The 19,293-nt window shown below is 49.1% G+C and overlaps 1 protein-coding gene across 1 annotated transcript in view; it reads left to right on the forward strand.

Moving 5' to 3' along the window:
- The window catches only part of LOC103773952 (ankyrin repeat and SAM domain-containing protein 1A-like), a gene marked incomplete at both ends in the record, with an annotated part of 45,588 nt that extends 32,931 nt beyond the window's left edge, over positions 1-12,657 (forward strand). Inside the window, 1 exon segment of the mRNA XM_008941334.1 lies at positions 12,591-12,657. Within this exon segment, the coding sequence (XP_008939582.1) occupies positions 12,591-12,657 (67 nt within the window).
- Between the last annotated feature and the right edge of the window lie 6,636 nt (positions 12,658-19,293).

Here is a 19,293-nt window from a genome sequence, read left to right on the forward strand (position 1 = left end):
ATGACAAGATTTCCTCCATCCTGGTTCACTTTGGGAAGGGAAAAAGTTTTGTGTTTCCACAGTACAGATGGGCTTTGTATCTGCTCCAAGTGACCAGCATGTTAAAATGATAAACCACTACTTTGCTGAGCTAATCTAAGCCAAATTAAGACAATTTACCAGTTAGGAGGTAAAATTAGGTGGTGTTCTGGTCTGAAAGGTGAATGTAAAGACAAATGCCCAATGACTTCCTTCTCCTCCTATTTATAAGTCAGCAATTACAGGCTCAACGTGGCTCTAAATTACCCTGTGTGCATCCAGTGCACTAGAACAATATCACAACTTCAGTCTGCTGTTTTCTCATCATTTTTCAAGTCTGTTAACTCAGGATTTCTGAATCAGAAGCTTTTGATTCCTCTGTAAATTATCTGTGCTCTGACGTGTATTTTGGTGATGTAACGACCTTGTGATCATTAGTGTTTTTGGGGCTCTTTTTTTCAGGAACAGAAATGTCCAGCCTCAGTGTCCTTACTAAATTCAGTCTTCCATTATGTTCTCTTCCACTTTATGCCACATTTTCCAGCACTTCAGAAGCTTTTCTTTTTCAGAAAGTGTTCCTGTAGCTGTCTCTCACGTCCCCCAGTGAGCTTCACCCTGCGAGCTGGAGACAAACTTTGCACCAAGACCTGAACACCACTCCTGGCTTTGGTGTCGGGATGAGAGAGTATGAAAATGTACTGTGAAAGGCAGTGAATTGAGCAAATTCTTAAGGGCATTTTGCCTTTTTTATTCTGAGTTCAACCACCCAGCAGCCAGCCCCTGTGTTGCCACGTTTGACCATCCTTCTTGTCATGTTAATGTCAAATTTTACTGGGTGTCTGTCAAAAAAAAAAAAAAGATATTTACAGGGCTCTGAAACTGCAGATCCACCACACACTGGTTGTGCAATACAAATTTATACCATGAGTTCCTTTCCTTTTAGTATTTGTTTGGATTTGTAATTCTGGGCTTTGTACAAAAACACAGGCTGGAGAGTGGGATGAAGCAACAGTCCCTGATCCCGATCCAGATGAGTTTCTCAGACCATATTAAGCCAGAAAATGTCTCTGCCTTTATCACTAATGAACCCTTGCAGGATGTCTTGAAATAATCCCCAAATTCAGTGAGTCCTGGTTGGCCGTGGTGTGTGTGGAAAGCCCGTGCTGCTGGAGGAGGAGGTGATGTGGGAACTCTGAAGTTCCAGCCTTGAAATGGCCTCAGACAAACTGGCTCACTGCTGTGGTTTGGGTTGGATTTAATAAATTGAGCATTATCTTTTCCAGGCCTTTGGTGTTTGTTATGCTGAGTGTGTAACACGGGCTGGTATCTGTATAGGCAGAATGTATTGAGTGATGAAATATGAGGCTTCTGCTCTATGGGATGGCAATGTGAGAACATAAGCTGAGGCATCATAAATTAAACCAGAAGTGGTTTATGTGCTGTCACCCATCTAGAAATGAAATTCCTGGCCCTGATACAAATTTCCCAGGACAACGTTTGCACTGAGGAGCCAGCAGGTATTGTCCCAGCTCATCTACAACTCCTAATACTTGCAGCTTTGAGAAATCCTGGTGGATCCAGCTGCCCCTCTGCTCCAAGGATGTAGCCCAGCTAGGTCTAAGCAGCCTTGCTTCCACCTTGAGGGATGCAATATCAGTTCTATTTCTTAACCAAAGATTTTTTTTTGGAGGAAAATGCCTTAGATCACTTGTGTCCTGCCTCAGCAGGATGATCAGGGAAGCAGGCAGGACCTGACTGCCTGGTGAAGCAGCACTTGCTGTATTGTCTCCCAGATGAACATCTGCATGCAGCATCTCCTTGGCTTCCCTGCTGCCTAATCACAGCAATATTTTGAGCGTGTGCCATGGTGGCTTTTGGAAGAGCTGCCTTTCTGTTGGCTTGGGCCCCTCTATTGTTATCTGGGCTATTGTCAAGTCCAGCCCCAATTACTGTGGATCTGCAGAGTGCTGGGAAGCTGCAGTTAATCAGAGTGACCCTGGGTGCTCGCTGGGCTGCAGGCTGGAGGAGCAGCCAGTGCTTGGAGATGCAGCTAATGAATGTGGAGTTCATGTCAAATGTCATGGGCTTCACTCTGGTGTGGCTGCTGGGGAAGCTGCCCGAGGTGTCTCCTCACCATGTGATTCCTAAACTTGGGCTGAGGAGCAGGAGGAGTGGGGCCAGTGCAATTAGCACTGCACCAAGGAGCCTGGAAAATGTCTGAGTGCCAGCTAAGGGGCATTATTGCCATTGATGGGATGCCACTGGTGGTGTCTGGGTATTAATGTTGAGATGCTTAAAAAACTTGTTAAAGCTGGGTTTTCAATCAGTCCGGTGTTCTTGTGCAGGGTGTTGGTCTTCAGCACCATTGTGCAATTGCCACTTAAGTCATTTGGAGGGTCTGGAGCACAGTTCTTGTGAGGAGCAGCTGAGGGAGCTGGGGGTGCTGAGCCTGGCGCAAAGGAGGCTCAGGGGAGACCTTCTGGCTCTGCACAGCTCCGGACAGGAGCCTGGAGCCAGGGGGGGGTCGGGCTCTGCGCCCAAGGAACAAGGGACAGGACAAGAGGAAACAGCCTCAAGTGGCCCCAGGGGAGGTTTCAGTTGTCCCTGAGGAACAATTTCTTGCCCTGGAGGGTTGCCCAGGGCTGTGCCAGGCTGCCCAGGGCAGTGGTGGAGTCCCCACCCCTGGAGGGGTTTCCAAGCTGTGGAGATGTGGGGTGAGGGACACGGGGCAGTGGGGACCTGGCAGTGCTGGGGGATGGTGGGACTCAGTGATCTGAAAGGTCTCTTCCAACCAGAACAATTCTGTGATTTGCTTGTGCTGACCTCTTCCCTCCCCTCTGGACCATGTATCTCCTGAGAGATGATTTCACAAGTCAGCAATTAGAAGAGAAAGTCCAAAATCTTGGTTAAGTAGCTCTGCTTTCTTTTTCCTCCCAGCAACACCAGAATAGCTTGGTTTTGTTTACTAGAAAATCCATAAACCAGCTGGAAGTGGCCAACAGTGTCTGCTGTTCAGCTGGAGTCACCTTGTACCCACCTTTGAACCAGGATACTGAAGGTTGGGGTCAGGCTGTGTGTGCAGGAGGGATCCTCTCTTCCAGGCAGCCATACAGCTCATGGTCAGTCTCAGCCTTTGCTGGGTTTGGGGTTTGTTGCTGTGCTGTTGGTAGGAGCTGAAGCATCACAGGGAGGTCTTCTGTGGCTTCCCCAGCATCCCCCATTGACCTGGTGCACCCTTATTTTTCTCCCCTGCTTTTTGGAGCTGTCCTGTCAGGCTGTAATGAGGCTGGTCACTGTCATTGGGGCTGCTCATTGTACTCAGAGGGGTTTTTAAACTGCAGAAACACTTCAGGTTTTTTAAAGGAATTTTAAACCAAATCCGCCCCATCCCTCAGTTGTAGAAGCTTAGAAATAATAAAGTCTTAGCCCTTGACACTTACTCGGAATTGGAGAAATTTAAAACACTGATAACCTTTAAACCTAACTTTGTAAGAAGCTTTCAAGAGTGAAACATGCTGCTGGAACTGCTCTGTCTGCAGAGCCCTGGCCCCGGGCGAGCTTGTACGGTGGGTTATGAACCCCTTCATAATGAGGATTTACAATGGGAATCCTGATAAATTCTTAATTATGCTTGTGCTGCAGGGTGTCATTAGGATGCAGGAGTGCCATACATCTGGCAGATAGCGTGCCAGTTGTTTCTGTGTGGTTTTTATTTAATTACAGACTTTTATCTGAATAACTTCATTGCTCGGTGTCTGGGTTTCTGCGGCGCGTGTGCAGATGGGCTGTAGCTTATCTTCCTCCTGACCAGGCTTCTGCACTGGGGATTTTTAAGCTGCCAATTTGGGAAGAGGTCACAGAGGATGCAGAAGGCATTGACCCCACGCAGGGTTTTTCCTTGCTCTGTGCAGAGCTCAGATAATTGTGTCCTAAAGGAATGTAAGCTTGGGAAGCAGCAGGTAGGGGAGGATTTGGGCAGAAACCCTCTTCCACTGTCCCCTAATGCTCCTGGTGGTGGCACAAGCTGACAGCACCCCTGTGTCACAGGGGTGGGGATGCTGCTGTCACCTTTGGGTGAAGTGGTGAAGCACAGAAAGTAGCTCAAGAGAGGAAAAAAAAAGTCATTTTCTGCTGGTTTGGTTTCCAGAGACAACACGCTGTGGTTACATCTGTGTGTGTATGTGCATGTGCACAGGCACAGCCTCAACCCCAAATCATCCCTAGATGCTAACACATCGTCTCCTATTCAAAATCTGGGGCTGATGCAGCAGTGAAGGGCCTGTGAAGAGCAGGAGAAGAAAGTGATCTGCCCCATCTCGTGCTGTTCATACCTGATTTAACAAGTCTGAAGTTGTTAAGAGTGATTTCAGGGGAATACACTTCACTGGAGTTTCTCTGCAGTGCCCCTGAGTTAACTCCAAAAGCTGTTTCTCCAAGATAAAAGCACCAGAGGGGCTCTCTGTATATTGAGGCATTGTATACCAACAAGAGTTGGGTGGAGAGGAACCTTATGAAGTTCAACAAGGGCAAGTGTTGTGTTCTGCCCCTGGGGACAATAACCCCATGGACATGGACAGGTGAGGGGTTGACCTGCTGGAAGGCAGCTCTGCAGAGAAGGACCTGGGAATACTGGGGGACAAGTTGCCCATGAGACAGTAACAGGTCCTCGTGGCCAAGAATGCCAGTGGTTTCCTTGGGTGCATGAAGATGAGTGTGGCCAGCAGGTCAGGAGAGGCTCTCCTTCTCCTCTGCTCTGCCCTGGTGAGGCCACATCTGGAGTGCTGTGTCCAGTGCTGGGCTCCACAGTTCAAGAGAGACAAGGAGCTACTGAAGAGAGCCCAAAAGAGGCTCTGAAGCTGCTGAGGGGCCTGGAGCATCTCTGTGCCAGGACAGGCTGAGAGCCCTGGGGCTGTGCAGCTGGAGAGGAGAAGCCTCAGAGGGGATCTGATCAGTGCTGAGCAAGAGCTAAAGGGCCCCGGGGGGCAAGAGGCTGGGGCCAGACTCTGGTCAGTGGTGCCCAGGGACAGGACAAGGGGCAACGGGCACCAACTGGAACCCAGGAGGTGCCACCTGAGCAGGAGGAGAAACTTCTTTGGGGTGAGGGTGCAGAGCCTGGAGCAGCTGCCCAGAGAGGCTGTGGAGGCTCCTGCTCTGGAGAGATCCCAAACCTGCCTGGCTGTGACCCTGGGCACCCTGCTGTGGGTGAGCTGCTGGAGCAGGGGGTTGGAGGAGATGATCTCCAGAGGTCCCTTCTGATTCCTACAATGCTGAGATTCTGTGATTATCTGTATTTTAATGGCAATATTTGGCTTCTCAGCAATACACTCTCTGCAGAGGAGACGTTTGTGTGTGCATGAGGGAGCTGCTGGAAGGAGAGGACACTGTGTGGAGGGGTTGGCTGACATAGCCCAACGTTTTGGGCAAGCTTCCAGCCTCCTAGTTACCCCGGGCTGGTCGTCTTGAATCTGAGGCAAGGAATTGGGGATTTGCTCTAAACAGAGCTGCTCTGTGGGGCTCAGGGCCTGGAGCCTGGTCAGAGAGGGTGGAGAGAGGGGGAAGCCCTGCTTAGGAGCTGTCTGGGGTGGGATAGCTGTGGCTCTTGGCAGTGTCTGGCCAGCCAAGTGCTGCCATGCATGGGTAGATATATTTTTTTCTTCTCTGTTCACCTTGCTGTGTCCTTGGGAATCACTGATGCTGCATGAAGAGACTGAGAACAAAACTTGTGCATTTGTATTGGTGACAAATATAAGGGCTTTTCAGCCATAGGTGAGGTTTTAAATCCCCTCCAGAAAGCTCCAATAGCATGAAGATGCCCCCAAAGCTGGATGAGTGTCATGCTAATGGAATGCTGCTCAATTTTGTGCTTTCTGAATGAAGCTTCCTTCCCCTGCATGCAAATGAGCTGCTGCAGGCAGCTCCTATTGCATGAAACTGTCTTTTATTTCAGTGATAAAAGACCCTGGGACTTGTTTAATCGTCCTCTGTCTCTCTCAATGGCTTCAAACTTCAACATTGGCTCTGGGGTGGAAAAACTGGAGAGATTAATATGGACACCACGGCTTCCTTGGGGTAGGGCAGTGGGAATGAAGCACACCAGGGCTGGCTGCAGGGCCAGGCTCCAGGGCAAGGGGCCCTGGTGGCTTCTGTGCTATGTTAGGACAAGAGGAAATGGCCTCAAGTTGCACCAGGGGAGGTTTCAATCGGATACTGGGAAGAATTTCCTCCCTGAGAGAGTGATGAGGCACTGGAACAGGCTGCCCAGGGAGGTGCTGGAGTCACCAGCCCTGGAGGGCTTCAAAAAATGAGTAGATGCAGCACTTGAGGCTGTGGTCTAGTGGTTAGGGAGATGTTGGGATGAAGGTTGGACTTAATGATCCTAGAGGTGGTTTCCAAGCACAGTGATTCTATGATTCTACCTGGCACCACTGTCTCCACAGAAGCTGAGGGACCTGTGGGGCTCCCGCTGGTCACGCAGAGTGGTGGCAGAGGAAAGGAGATATTTTGCATCCTGCTCATGTGGAGAAGCCAACAGAGCTTCTGCTATGAGTGCTGTGAGGTGGAGCAATGACTCTGCAGGACTCTGGTGTTGAAACCTCCTCTGTCTTGCCAACAGAACAAACCAGCCTCCAGCGTGTCCTCCAAGCTGCCTTGGCTTCCACTGGCCTTCTACAAACAAATACCTTTTTCTCCATTAATCAGAACTCGGTCGCTTGGGATGGTTTATTTTCAGATAAAGCTCTGTTTTGGAGTAAATTGCCAGTTGCTATGTTTTGGTGGCTGCCTGCCTGCGTGGAACTGCACTCACCACTTCCCCAGCCCCGGGATGACTCTCGGCCGCACCCAGCTCCTTTTTTTTTTTTGGGGTGTTTTTATTTTTCAGCAAAAAGTAGACAAATGCAAAAATAAATCAGCATGCTTCCACCCTGGTAACCATTCTACGGCTCCTTCCCATCACATCCCTTCTTTTGGGCTTTAATAAAGGACACTCCCATCCTTCTCCTGAAGTATTAGTTTGTCTCCATTCCTGGTGGGGTTTCAGGGCTCAGTGGCCAAAATACCCTTATAGCTTGGAGCCAGTAACTCCTCTAGATTAGCAATAGCAGCTCTGGTTGTATGAATTGAGAGGGTAAAAAACATTTTTGTGGGTATAAGGAAAAAAAATAATTAAACCCCTCACCCCACAACCTGTTTGGAGGCAAACACTTGGTGCTTCAGTGGGAAAAAAAGAGGTTAAGCCAAAACGGATCAGAACTGAGTGTTCAGCCTACAACTAAGTCTGAACTGCAGTGCTATATTTAAACATGGTATTTTTGTATTTTAATAATTAACCACTGGGAAAGAACAGCCTAAAACACTGTAGGGTTGGCTATTTTCAAGGTAGCTTCTTTTCCAGCCCCATCCTAGTGCAGCTGAGGACCGGTTGTGGCAGCCAGGGATGCTTTAAAGTGTCAATTCCCATTAGTTTTGTGTCCTCCTACTGTATTATTACCTGTGCACCTTTTTAACAGTGAAATCAAGGTGATCAGCATCAAACTGGTGTTTGAGTTGGCGTGTGACTGGGGTTTTCTTTGCATGGAGTTTCTCTTTGCATTCCTTGTAATGCAATTTTAACTCGGCGTATCCGTGACCGCCTCCGGATCCAGCTGATGTTTAGCAAAGGAAGGGCTGTGAAAGTGAGATCACCACGCAGCCAGGGCTCACCTCCCATCCAGTTTTATGCAGCACGAGGCAATTTCCTGCTTTTGAGGAAAGGTTTGTGGGTGTTGTAGTGCTGGAGAGGCACCTGCAAGTCCTCACCGCTCTCTTTGGACTCGGAGCTCTCAGTGCTGGGGTCTGGGCCTGAAAAGCATCAAGTCCCTCTTGTACTAGGAGGAGGCAGCACAGTGGAAACCAGAGAACTTGGCCTGGTGCTCAGAGTTAATTTGCACTTTGAATCCAGCTATGGAAAAGGGATGCAGGGGAGGAAGTGAATTTTTCACAGTGTCAGACCGTGGCACCCTGCCCTGGGCCAAGAGCAGAGGGGGTTGGGATCTGGATTCACATTGTCCTCTTCTCTGCAGCTTTTGGGCATTTCTTACTCCCATGAACAGGGGAGATGTTGTTTTTGGAAAAATCTACATTTAGAGGAAGGGAAAAGATGAAGAGAGTCCTTTTATTCTGCACCATCTTCTCCAGAGCCATAGCACTGCAACAGGCATTGCTTCTGCCCAGGGGGTAATGCAGCAGAGGAGCTGTTTCTCTTAAAATCAAAGTTAAACGTTCTCTTGTCCCTCATCTGGATTGTGAAAGAGCAAAACTGCAAGTGGGGAAGGGAGGAAGAGGGTATCCAGGCATGGAGTGTGGTGGGGGAGGACAGGCACTGGCTCTACCAGTGCAAAAACACCAGGGAATAAATGGGGTTTTTTTTGTCACCAGCATCTGATGGCAGGGAGCTTACCCAGCTTTGCCAAACAGTTCAGAGGTGTAGCTCTGACCAAAGAAGGGCTGGGAATGTGGGGTTTGCAACATGCTCTTGTGTTCTTTGCCTTTCCCAGCAGCACCAGCAGCAGTCCCCACACACCTTCAGAGCTGGGTCCAGGCACTGCGTAAGAGTCTGTGGAGCACTTTGCCTCTGTTGCTGGGAGACACTTGGAGGGAGCTGGGGCTGCTTGAACAAACATGCTTTTCTCCTCACCTCTTCTCTTCTCTCCCTCCCCACCTATTTTATTTTTCTCCTCTTGATGACTGGTTATAGGAAAAGTTTGGCTGGAACTAAGTGAGTCTTGCTCCAAATGATCCTGTGAAACTAAAGAACCTCACAGGCTTCCAGACCCACTGGAGTAAACATTCTTCAGATAAAGATCCCAGACAGTAGGTGCAAGAGCAGCTCCAGCTTAGAAACATACCTTGAAATGAAGCTAATTGCAATAAATCTTCAAAGCTTAATGCCCTTAAACTCCTGGAGCTTCAACTAAATTGACCTCAAGACCCAAATTCTGTGGCAAACCCTCAGGGTTGTGGCAGTATCCCAGAAATCCTGCCTGTGGAGGTGAATAAAACTGTACCAAAGCCCTTGGTTTGACTTGGAAATGAGATGTGTTTTGCCACCAGCCTTGTATTTCCTTCTAGTCTTGCATGGCCTTTATCTACTGGTGATACATGAGGGACACCAGGAAATTTCAGGGCTTTGCTGGGGAGCGTTTGCTGCTGCAGAGGGGCCAAAGCAGATAAAGCAACTGGTTCTTGCTGAAGTGGGGACTGGCAAAAATGTGTATTGTGAGAGCTGGGCTACCTCTGGGTTCCAGTCAGTAACCTCTGCTGAGAGAGGGGAGGCAATGAACACTCTTCAATTACTTCACCTTGTCTGCAGGCTGAGCAGAAGCTGCTGCGTCACTCACGTGTCCTTCAGGCTCCATCACAACTGATGAGAAGTGGGGAAGTTCTTTCAGGCCCTGGAGAGGAGCTGATGGAGGGCAGGTCACTGCCACAAACACCTCCAACGAGGGGAAGTGGTTAAAAAGCACAATTGGGTAGAAGAAAAGCTCAGCATCACAAAGCAGACTTTAAATTCTGTTTTTTCCTCTTAACTGGTTCCAGTTTAGCTGACCCCACACTTCTGTTGCTGATGCTGCAGAGCTGCTGATTTACACAAGAGCCTTAGGTTCGCTGAGGGAAAAAAAGCCTCTGACTTTTTCTTGCTGTTCTCAAAGCTGTATTTCTGGGGCTTCCTTATTCAACCACAGAGAGACTAAATAGCACGATCAGATGACACCACCACTGGCCGTGTAGTTTTTATCTGAAGCCACAGCTAGTGCTGTGAGCAGCTGGAAGATGAACCATCCTCGTGGTGGTTGATTTTTGTCATTTAAGGGCTGCCTCTGTCCACTTCAAATCAGGGTATTTTTTGCCTTTTACGTGGCCTCATCTCTTTTTAGTGCATCATTTTAAACGTGAGCTTGAAACATAAAATCCCATTTCTTGTAGAGCTGCCTTGCAGGTTTGGATTAGAGCTCTGAAGGACTTGTCTTTTGTAAGTAAAAGCTTTCCTGTCCCAGGCTATCTACCAACTCTACTTTGTTGTTGCCCCCCTGGGGAACCAGGGATGTGATCACTCACCTGCCACCCTGCTAGCAGCCCATGGAGAGCTTGGTGTTGGGGTCAGGTGTCTCCCAGCTCTCCTAGCAAAGGTCACATTTGTGTCCAGGGGCAGAAGAGAGGTGACCAGAATTGCCACAAGTGCTGCAGGGCAGTGTGCTGATGGCAGGACCTGCATCCAGTGACTTCAAACCCCTTCCTACCACTGAAATCCTTCTTTAGATCATAGAATCATGATGGGTGGAAGAGACCTTTCAGGTCATGGAGTTAAACCATCTCCCCAGCACTGCCAGGTCCCCACTGCCCCGTGTCCCTCACACCACATCTCCACAGCCTGGAAACCCCTCCAGGGGTGGGGACTCCACCACTGCCCTGGGCAGCCTGGCACAGCCCTGGGCAACCCTCCAGGGCAAGAAATTGTTCCTCAGGGACAACTGAAACCTCCCCTGGGGCAACTTGAGGCCATTTCCTCTTGTCCTGTCCCTTGTTCCTTGGGAGCAGAGCCCGACCCCCCCAAAAGTCGCCTGTGAGGGGCTGTGCAGAGCCAGGTCTCCCCTGAGCCTCCTTTGCTCCAGGCTCAGCACCCCCAGCTCCCTCAGCTGCTCCTTACCAGACTTGTGCTCTGGACCCTTCACCAGCTTCATTGCACTTCTTTGGACATGTTCCAGCCCCTCAATGTCTCCCTTGGAGTGAGGGGCCCGAAACTGAATAAATATATACGTAATATGTACTTCAGTATATACATACTTCACTTTTCTTCCATACATGGTTGAGTTCTGAATAACTTTTTCTCAGGCTGGTCATCAAAGGTTCCTGTCAAGTGGCATTCACTCTATTTCAAGCCCAGCACAAGTGCTCATCCTCATGGTTTTCTAGGGGCAGAGGATCCACCTCCTGTAATGACTCCTCTGGAGATGGCATGAATGCCTTCTGGTGAGATTCAGTGTTAGGAGAGCACTGCCTGCCTGTTCCCCACAAGCAGAAGGATCTTAGTGGAGCTCTCACTTGGTGGGAGCCTTTTCAGACTGTCTATTTTTTTGTTTCACCAAAAGAAAACCCTCCTTAGTAGAGCCCAGCTTGAAGCTGCCATTGATTTGGAAGGGAAGTCCAAGTCCTGGCTCCTCACTCACCAGCCGGGTGCCTTTGGGAGCTCCTGGAGCTGCACCCAGACAAGCAGCACACTGGGCTGCAGGCAGAGCAGGGCTGCCTGGGGGATGATTTCCAGGAGAACTTGGCCTCCTTCCCCAAATCTGTCCTTAAAAGACCAGGAAAAAAAACATAATAATAAAAGCTTGTGTGAATTGAAGTTTTTTTCCCATTCCTCCCCCCATTGCTGGTTGATGTATCAGCTTTGTGTTCATCAGCCACCACTCTGAAGGGCCTGACAGGAATGTTTTCTGGGGAGATTTCTCTTCAGGAATCTCTCACTGGAGGCTTTTTTAATTATTATTTTTATTTTCTGCTTGGTTACAGATTGAAGACTGGGGGTGAGCAACCAGACCTGAGCTCTGAAGTGTCTCATTGATTGCTCTTTGGAAGATAGTGGGGTTTAGTGCTTTAGATCATTGAAAATTCTGAGCTAACTAACCGAGGGGTGATTTATTTGGTCTTGCTTCTTAAAGGAATTAACCTCATAATTGTTACTATTGGTTTTCCCTCTACAGTATTGCATTAGAGAACTTCAACTTACAAATTCTGCTCAAAGATTGCTTTTGAGAAGCTTCTCTTCTCATTTAAGGAAGTGTTGTATAGGTTATATGATGATTTTTTTATATGTATCTCTTAAGGGGACTTGAAAAGACACCATGTCAGACTTGTTTTTACCTTTTTCCTCAGTTGTATGAGGTTTGCCTGTCTTTAGCTCCCTCTCCTGGGTAGTTAAGGTGTTTGCCCCCATGAAGTTGCTGCTTTTGCAAACTTGATCCCTTTTCCCACTCTTCCTGAGCAGCTCTGCTCTCAGGGGTGGTGGTGAGGAGCACAGAGTCCATGCCCAGGGCTGGGGAATGTGATGGTTTAATAAAAAAAAACAAACTGAAATAAAAATACCCTCCAAAAGCCAGTCTGAGGTGGAGCCCAGGTTGCCTGCTGCATGCTGTGGAAGAGTTTGTGAGCTGCATTTCTCAGGCTGTGCTGCTGGTGAAGGTGGTGGGGCTGCATGTTTGTGTAGCGTGAGCTCAGGGGTTGGGGGTCCTTTCCTTTGCCCTAATTTCGTGCTCCAGAGGGGAGGTTTTGCAGAGCTGTTTCTTTTCAGGCACTGGTGAGCTGTGGGAGGGAAGGCTCTGTGGAGTCCCAACTCCTCTGCATCCCCTCTGAGTCCCCCATCCTTAGGAAGACTTTTCCAGGCAAGGTGCTAAGGTACCTTTTCTGGGTCAGAGGTATCTTAACATCCTTCCCTGGATTTCTTCAGCAGTCACATGGCAGTTGAAATCTCAGGGCTGCCTTTAACTTTTCCTCAGGCTTTATGAATAATGCAGCATGTGCTTTTTATTTCTTTTCAGATTGAGAAAATCATGAGCTCCATTGGCGAAGGCATTGACTTTTCTCAGGAGCAGCAGAGGATCTCAGGTAGTGTACCCAGCTCCTGTGTGTCCCTCTTGGTTGTGCTCAGTACAAAACCAAAGTGCTGGCTCCTGCCTGTGCATCTTTTTCAACCTCCTTTGGCTCCCAGAAGGGAGGGGAAAGCTCTGGCCCAGGAGGAGCAGACCCAGCATAATGCTCAATACTGCAACCAGCAGTTTGAATTCAATACTCCCCTAGGTAGATTTGATTTAATTGTGTAGAATGCAACTGTTCTTCCCTCTCAGCCTGCTTTTGGGGGAATATGGGCTGGGTGAAGAGCATCCCAGCTGGGGGAAGAGCATCCCAACTGGTGCCCTCAACCTGATGGGAAAAGTGGGGACCCTGATGACCCCACTGTTGATTAATACCCAACCAGTGGCAGCAATATGTGTGTGTGTGGATGGGATCTTATTTCTTGTTGAAACTGCCTGTTTGGAAACATTGGGGTTTCATGTTACTCTTCAGGATGCAATAAACTTTGAGGTGATGTTTTGCATCTTTGAATAGCTTTAAACAAAAATTTGTTGCTGAGGATTGTGGAGGTTTTTGTTAGTGGCTTCCAACACCTTACAGTCTTTCCCTGAGGTGGAGGTGAGAGCTGCTGGCTTGTGTGAGTGGCCTGGGATGCCTCTTGTGCTCTTCTGCAAGCTCATGGCAGTAAAATCAGCTCTGGCCTGGCTGGCTCTTTGCCCCTGCTCACACAGCCCAAGAACTGCTGCATCCTGACACTTAAAACTTCACAACTGCTCTTTGCTCAGCGTGTAGGAGGAAGATCAGGTTTTCTGCATGTTCAAAAAAAAAAATCTAATTTGCAGCTGAAAGATGGTCTCAGGACTCCAGCCAGTATCCTAGGGATAGAAAGTTGCACTGATCTGAGCTCCTACAGTTACTGTTGTTCTCAACGTAGCCTCTGAGAAAGTCGAACTGACTGCTCTCAGTTCTTTCCTGCCTTTCAGAATATGTTTGTCTCAAATTTCTGTTATTCTCTGGTGGACAGCAACAAAATTTTCTTGAAGCAGTCAGTCTGAAACAGAGCTGCTGCTTATTTGTCTTCTGGCTGGTCTCACAATCCCCAAAACAATCTTGCTTCTGTTTCAAATACATAATGCAGTAGCAAGATGCTCTTTTTTTTCGGGCTCTTTTTGGTTATGTAAGTGGGGGTCTGTCCCTCTGGAAATGAGCAGAACCTCTCTATAACCCTCTACATTCTACTTTGTTCTTTCCAGGCTCACAAAATCCTTTCAGTCCTGGGAGGATAGGGTGGGAATTTTGTCTTTAGAATTGTACATCAGTGAGTATAGCCAAGATAGCAAATATCCACGTTCTCCCCATGGGAATTCACCCATCCTGGCTGCCCCTTCACTGCTGGGCATTTTTGGAAAGAAACCAGCTCCACAGGCACAGCTGGGATGATTTTCCTCAGGGTAAGACAGCAGCTGGTGGGGAAGTGCAGGGTCCAAGGGCTTGTGTGACAAGGTGTCCCTTGGAGGCTGTTTGTATTTCACAGATTAAGGAACATTTGGGGGGACACTAGGAATGCTTGAGCAAAGCCTGTGTGGAGCAGAAGATCCTGCTCAGGCAGTTGGTCTTACCTGGAGCTTACTGGGGACCAGGTTTTACTTTGGGTGCAATAGATGTAAAGAGCATTTACTGCCACGCAGCCTTTAAATCAAACTGTTCAGAGTGGCTGGAGCATTGTGGTGATTTTCCAACAAAACTAGGTTGTCTGCAGCCCGTGAAATGTTTTTGCAGAATGTTTTAACATTTATTCTCCTGCTTCCCAGCTGTAAAACTTGGGGTGCCCTGTAATTCCTTCAAATCAGATAAAACTCCTCATGGTTCCTTCTTTCTATACTTTTCACCTACATACTTCGTGACCCTGAGGTGTGTAGTTTTCTTCATTTTAGAATTAAACTTTTTAGAATTAAGCTTGTGAGACGACTTACTTGTGCATTTTGCCTTTGCTTTTCCTAATTTCCATAAAACAAGGTGAAGAAGGAGTCGTAGTGTCATTTAGTGCATTGATTTTCCTCAGACAGAGCAACATCCTCCTCCAGCCATGGCTGCAACTATTATAACTCTTATCTCCGCAATGCAGCATCGGGGAGATGGGAGATGATCCTGGGTTAAAACACTCAATTTCCCAAAATGCTGTAAGAAGAGGCAGCTGAGGGGTGGGGGAATAGTGAACCCTGTGCTTGGTTTGTGTCCAGGATCCAGACTGGAGCAGCAGAGAGAACCAAGGCCCAGGTAAAAGTCTTTCTCTGTGGCTCCTGCAGGGACCTCGTCGCATGCCTTGGATCAAACAGGATCTGTTTCCATTTTACCATCTTATTTCCTACACTTTTTGTGCCTTCTTTTGAGGAAAGTAGACACGAGGGCTGGGTGGAACTAGCAGAGAAAGGATGCTTTGGTGTTGGTGCAAATGGCCCTAGATATGTCCTCATCCTGAGCAGGGAAACATCCCACCCCTTTCCCAGCTGATTCTCTCAATGCTTCTGAGCTGCTCGGGGAGGTTTATTTTAATTCTTCTCTTCCTGGGATGCAGCTTCACTCTGGAAGCCAGCAGCTGCTGGAGGCAGAGCTGTGGGTCCTCAGGAGCGTTGTCTCCCCCATGGAGCAGAGACCGTGGCCTTCAAAGGAGGAGTTAATTGCTTGGCTTTAATGATGCCTTTTGAAAGGGAGCTGTGTGTAGTGAGGCACAGCACACAGAGCTTGATTAAATGGTTCCCAATGAACTCTGCTGTCTGGGGACCAAAGGTGCTTCAGTATCATGGACTGCTCAAGGGTTTTAGAAAATCTACATCTGACAACGTTGCTGTGGTAGGAGATGCTTTCAGATGGTGAGGCCAGCTGGGCTGTGGCAGTGCTGTCCTCTGGGGTGCTTCCTGGCTGGCCGAGTGCCACCATCCCAACAGCCCAGGACAGTCCTGCCTGCCTGGGGACACAGCCTTCTCCCAGTGCCTCCTGGATTTCTGGCAGGGCAGGATCAGGTTGTCCTCCCCAGCTGCCCCTGTGAGCAGGACTGGGGTGATGCCAGCTGTGGGTCAGCACGGGTGTCGTGGTGCCCGTGCCCTTTGGATGGGCTTCATCTGCCACGTGCCTCAGCTCGGGTGACACTGGGCTTCTTCTGGGCATCCTGTAGGTATCATAGCCACTAAAAAGGCTGCTTGCAGGAGAGGTGCTTCCCCCTCGTGCTTCAGGCATGGATTCCCTTCTCTGTCTCTGAATCAGGAGCAAAGACAAAGCAGGACTCCAGAGCTCGTTTGCCTCTGCTGCAGCGTGATGGGAGGGTGCTGGAGAGCTGCCACCGTGAGGGATTCTGTCCTTTCAAATCCTTCACCTCCAAACTGCTGCATCTGAGCTGCGCTGGGTGGGCAGCACCTCCTCCTGATGAGATGCTAATAGATCTCCCCACGCAGCTCACGACTGCCCTGATAAAGCTCCTCTCCTGTCCATTTGTCACTTGGGTGCTTGCTTTGGTGAGGAGGAACCCACTGTGCCTTCCCAGTGGGATTTTAACCTGTGCCTGCCCTAGTTGCTACATCCTGGCTAGGGCTTTTGTTTTCTGGGGCCAGATGGCTTTGCAGAGGGATGGGAAATGGGCTGTGGGGTTCAGGCTGATGCAACGAGCCTGCTGCATGAGGAGCCCTCCCCTCCCCTCCCCTCCCCGGGCTGGTCCATAGCTGGAGCAGCACGTGTGCTGGATCAATACTGATAGTGAAGAGGTCTGACATGGAGGGGAGAGGAGGAGCCAGCACTTCCACAAAAGCTGCCTTGTGCAGGGAGCTTCCAGCAAAATGGACACTCATCTCTGGAAGCAGGCAGACCCCTGAGCTGCCTCGTCCTCCAGCCCGTGTTTCCCTGTGCTGGGTTTGGGATCCCTCACAGGCAGATCAGCTGCTGTACACATTCCCTGCTCCTTCCTTCCTTTCCTGTGAGTGCAGCTGGGCAGGGAGCAGGCAGTGCCTTCATCCCAGAGGATGGAGGGTGTCCTGGGGTGCCTGCACCCTTATGGGTTTTGTTCTGTAGCAGTTTTCAGCTTTTGCTCCTCAGGACTTTGCTAGGTCTGTTTTAATGCTTCAGGTTATGTCACAAATATTCAGGGAGCTTTCTAAATGCTTTCACATCCTCAAAAACGGGCAGGCTTTGAGGATATCTGGGCTCCTGACTAGTTTGATGTCTGGAAGCACTAATTTACCTGGAAAGATAAAATGCCTTGCTTGGTGGTTGCTGCAGAGAGAAGTGTGTTTGGAGTCTGTCCATACAGGCAGTTGCTGCACACAACTGACTGGGGTCTCGGGAGAGCAGGGACCCTTGGAGTCATGCTGGAACAAGCCCAGGCCATGAGATGTTTGATTTCAGGTCCCTGCCATGCCCCAGACTTCCCATACGAATTTGGGCAAAAAGCTGCTTTCTGTACCATCAAGCTTTCCCCTATAAAACACGGTGACAGAACTTCTGTGTCTTGCCCTGGTGTTATGGACAAGCACCTTAAACTTCTGAGGCCCCTGGATGATAAGAGAATTAGACACATCTTGGCATCTTTCTAGAATTAGGAGCTAGAATCTGTTTCTTGGCCAACAGCTTTGGCCCTTTGATTTCCTGGTAGAGCTTGTAAGAAAATCTTCCAAATGTATTTCCCAAGGGTGGGGTGGTGTAGGTAGGAGGAGAGGAGAAGTCTGTCACTGCCCCACGTTGGTAAGGGCGTGCTGGGGCTTGGAGAACCAAGAGACACCTTCTCTTAAAAGTTACCAGATTCCACCTAACCTTTGCCTTAAAGGGTTTTTTTTTGGAATGGGAACAGACATTTGAATTCAGTCCATGTCTTACTGCACGTGTGTTATGCAGCCACACATTTATTTAGCTCCAGCAATCAGCTTCTGGTTGTCTCCTCCTCCCAGATGTGAGTCGGGGGGTGGTGGAGCGTGGGTCTGGCAGCAGAACCTCAACCCTGCTGCTCTGCAGGGTCTCACCTTGCTGCTGCCTTTGAACAAGGAACCTCTGTGGAGCTCGCTGGGTTTCGGTGGCTTGTTAGGCAGTGTTTCTCTCCCCAAAACCAGAGGTGAGTGGTCCCTGCTCAATAAACCAGCTCGGTGCAGGCAGGAGGCACTGTGTGCTGGGCAGAGAACGCGTTTGGGGCCTGGGCAGGTAACTCTGCACTTGCCTTGGCACATGAGGAACGTGCTGGGTGTTTCATTTGACAAAAGAGGGAGAGATTTGTTAGCAATCAGCATCAAGCTAATGGATCTTGGTTCCAGTAAAGGTGAAAGCTGGCTGTATTTCATGCCTCTGATGACAACTTCCTTCTGGCCTATCCGTCTTGCCTAATGCACTGCCTGCATTCATAGCCCCTCTCAAGGGATTTAAGGACTTCCAGCTCATGATCACCCCTAGTTATGGCAGGAGCTGCCCTCCGTGGCTCTCTTGCATGCTCACTTTGTGTGTGGACAGTGGTTTCATCAACGCTTGCTTGGACTTGTGGGTTTTTCTTCCAGGTGAAGCGTGGTCGTGGGTCTCAGGCCAGACGAGGTGACGTTAGGCTGTTAGCAGTTTCTGCGAGCAGACAGGGTGATGCTCTGTGTCTAGCATGGCTCATCCTCCAGACAGACTCAGACTTTACACTAACTGTCATTATTAAAACAGGAACTTAGAAGAAGACTTTTCTGAGCCCTGGTAGCCCTCTCCCTTTTCCCAATTTCTTTGAAGTGTGCTGTGTTACTGGCAAAACATCTTGCCAAAGGAACTGCACTGCTTGGCTTGCTTTCTGTGCCACTTCCAAGTACTCTAATTATTTCTAACACCCCCTCTGCCATCTGCAGACCTTTCAAAGGTATGATTCAATTCCTAAAACATGGAGCGTAGGGGGAAGGGTGGAGCTGAGAATTAGGAGTTTATCAGAAGTTGCTGTCGGGCTCTTGCTGGGGGACACAGTGACTGGGGGTTCATTTGCTCTCGTGTCATACTCGTAAAATCCAAATATCAAGTGTATTTTGGGCTTCTTTGTTTTCAGCCTAGGATGTTTTTGGCACCTGGTCTCTTCTTTTTGAAGAAGCCCCTTCATTATTCTCCCATCTCTTAACTATACCCCCCCACCCTCTTTGTGTTGGAGTGGTTTTAAAAGCAGAAAACCTTCCTTTGGTGTCACTGTAGGTTTCCCCTTTAAAAACAGAAATACATTTACGAGCATACAAAGGGATGAGTAGAATAAATAGTATTTTAAAGCGAAATTCAGGAGCTCAGAGGAAGGAACTGCTGTGGTTTCATTCCCCCTGCCAATACCCCGACTGCTTCCAGAAATGCTGTAGTAGGCAGCAAGCCGTTTCCTCACCTCTTGATAAATTAAACATGAGCCAGCCACAAATCACTTGGAAGTGTCAAAGCAGACCTGTAACATCATCTTTGGAAAAGCCGAGCCCTGTAGTCCATCCCTGAGTAAATATTGAGGAGTCAGTAATTTCCACATAAGTACCAGGGCAGTGGGGAAGCCGCCGTCTCCCTCCCCTCTCCTGCAGCAGCTCACGGCTCTCGTGAGCGGATGGGAGAGCTGGGAGGGGGGAGAGGATGAGGAGAAGGGAGGGACAGGCGATGCGAGAGCAGGAGACAGGACTGAGAGTGGAGCGGGGAGCCTGGAGCCGGCTG

Source organism: Merops nubicus, unplaced genomic scaffold, assembly GCF_000691845.1.
Source record: "Merops nubicus isolate BGI_N331 unplaced genomic scaffold, ASM69184v1 scaffold15985, whole genome shotgun sequence".
Taxonomy (NCBI): domain Eukaryota; kingdom Metazoa; phylum Chordata; class Aves; order Coraciiformes; family Meropidae; genus Merops; species Merops nubicus.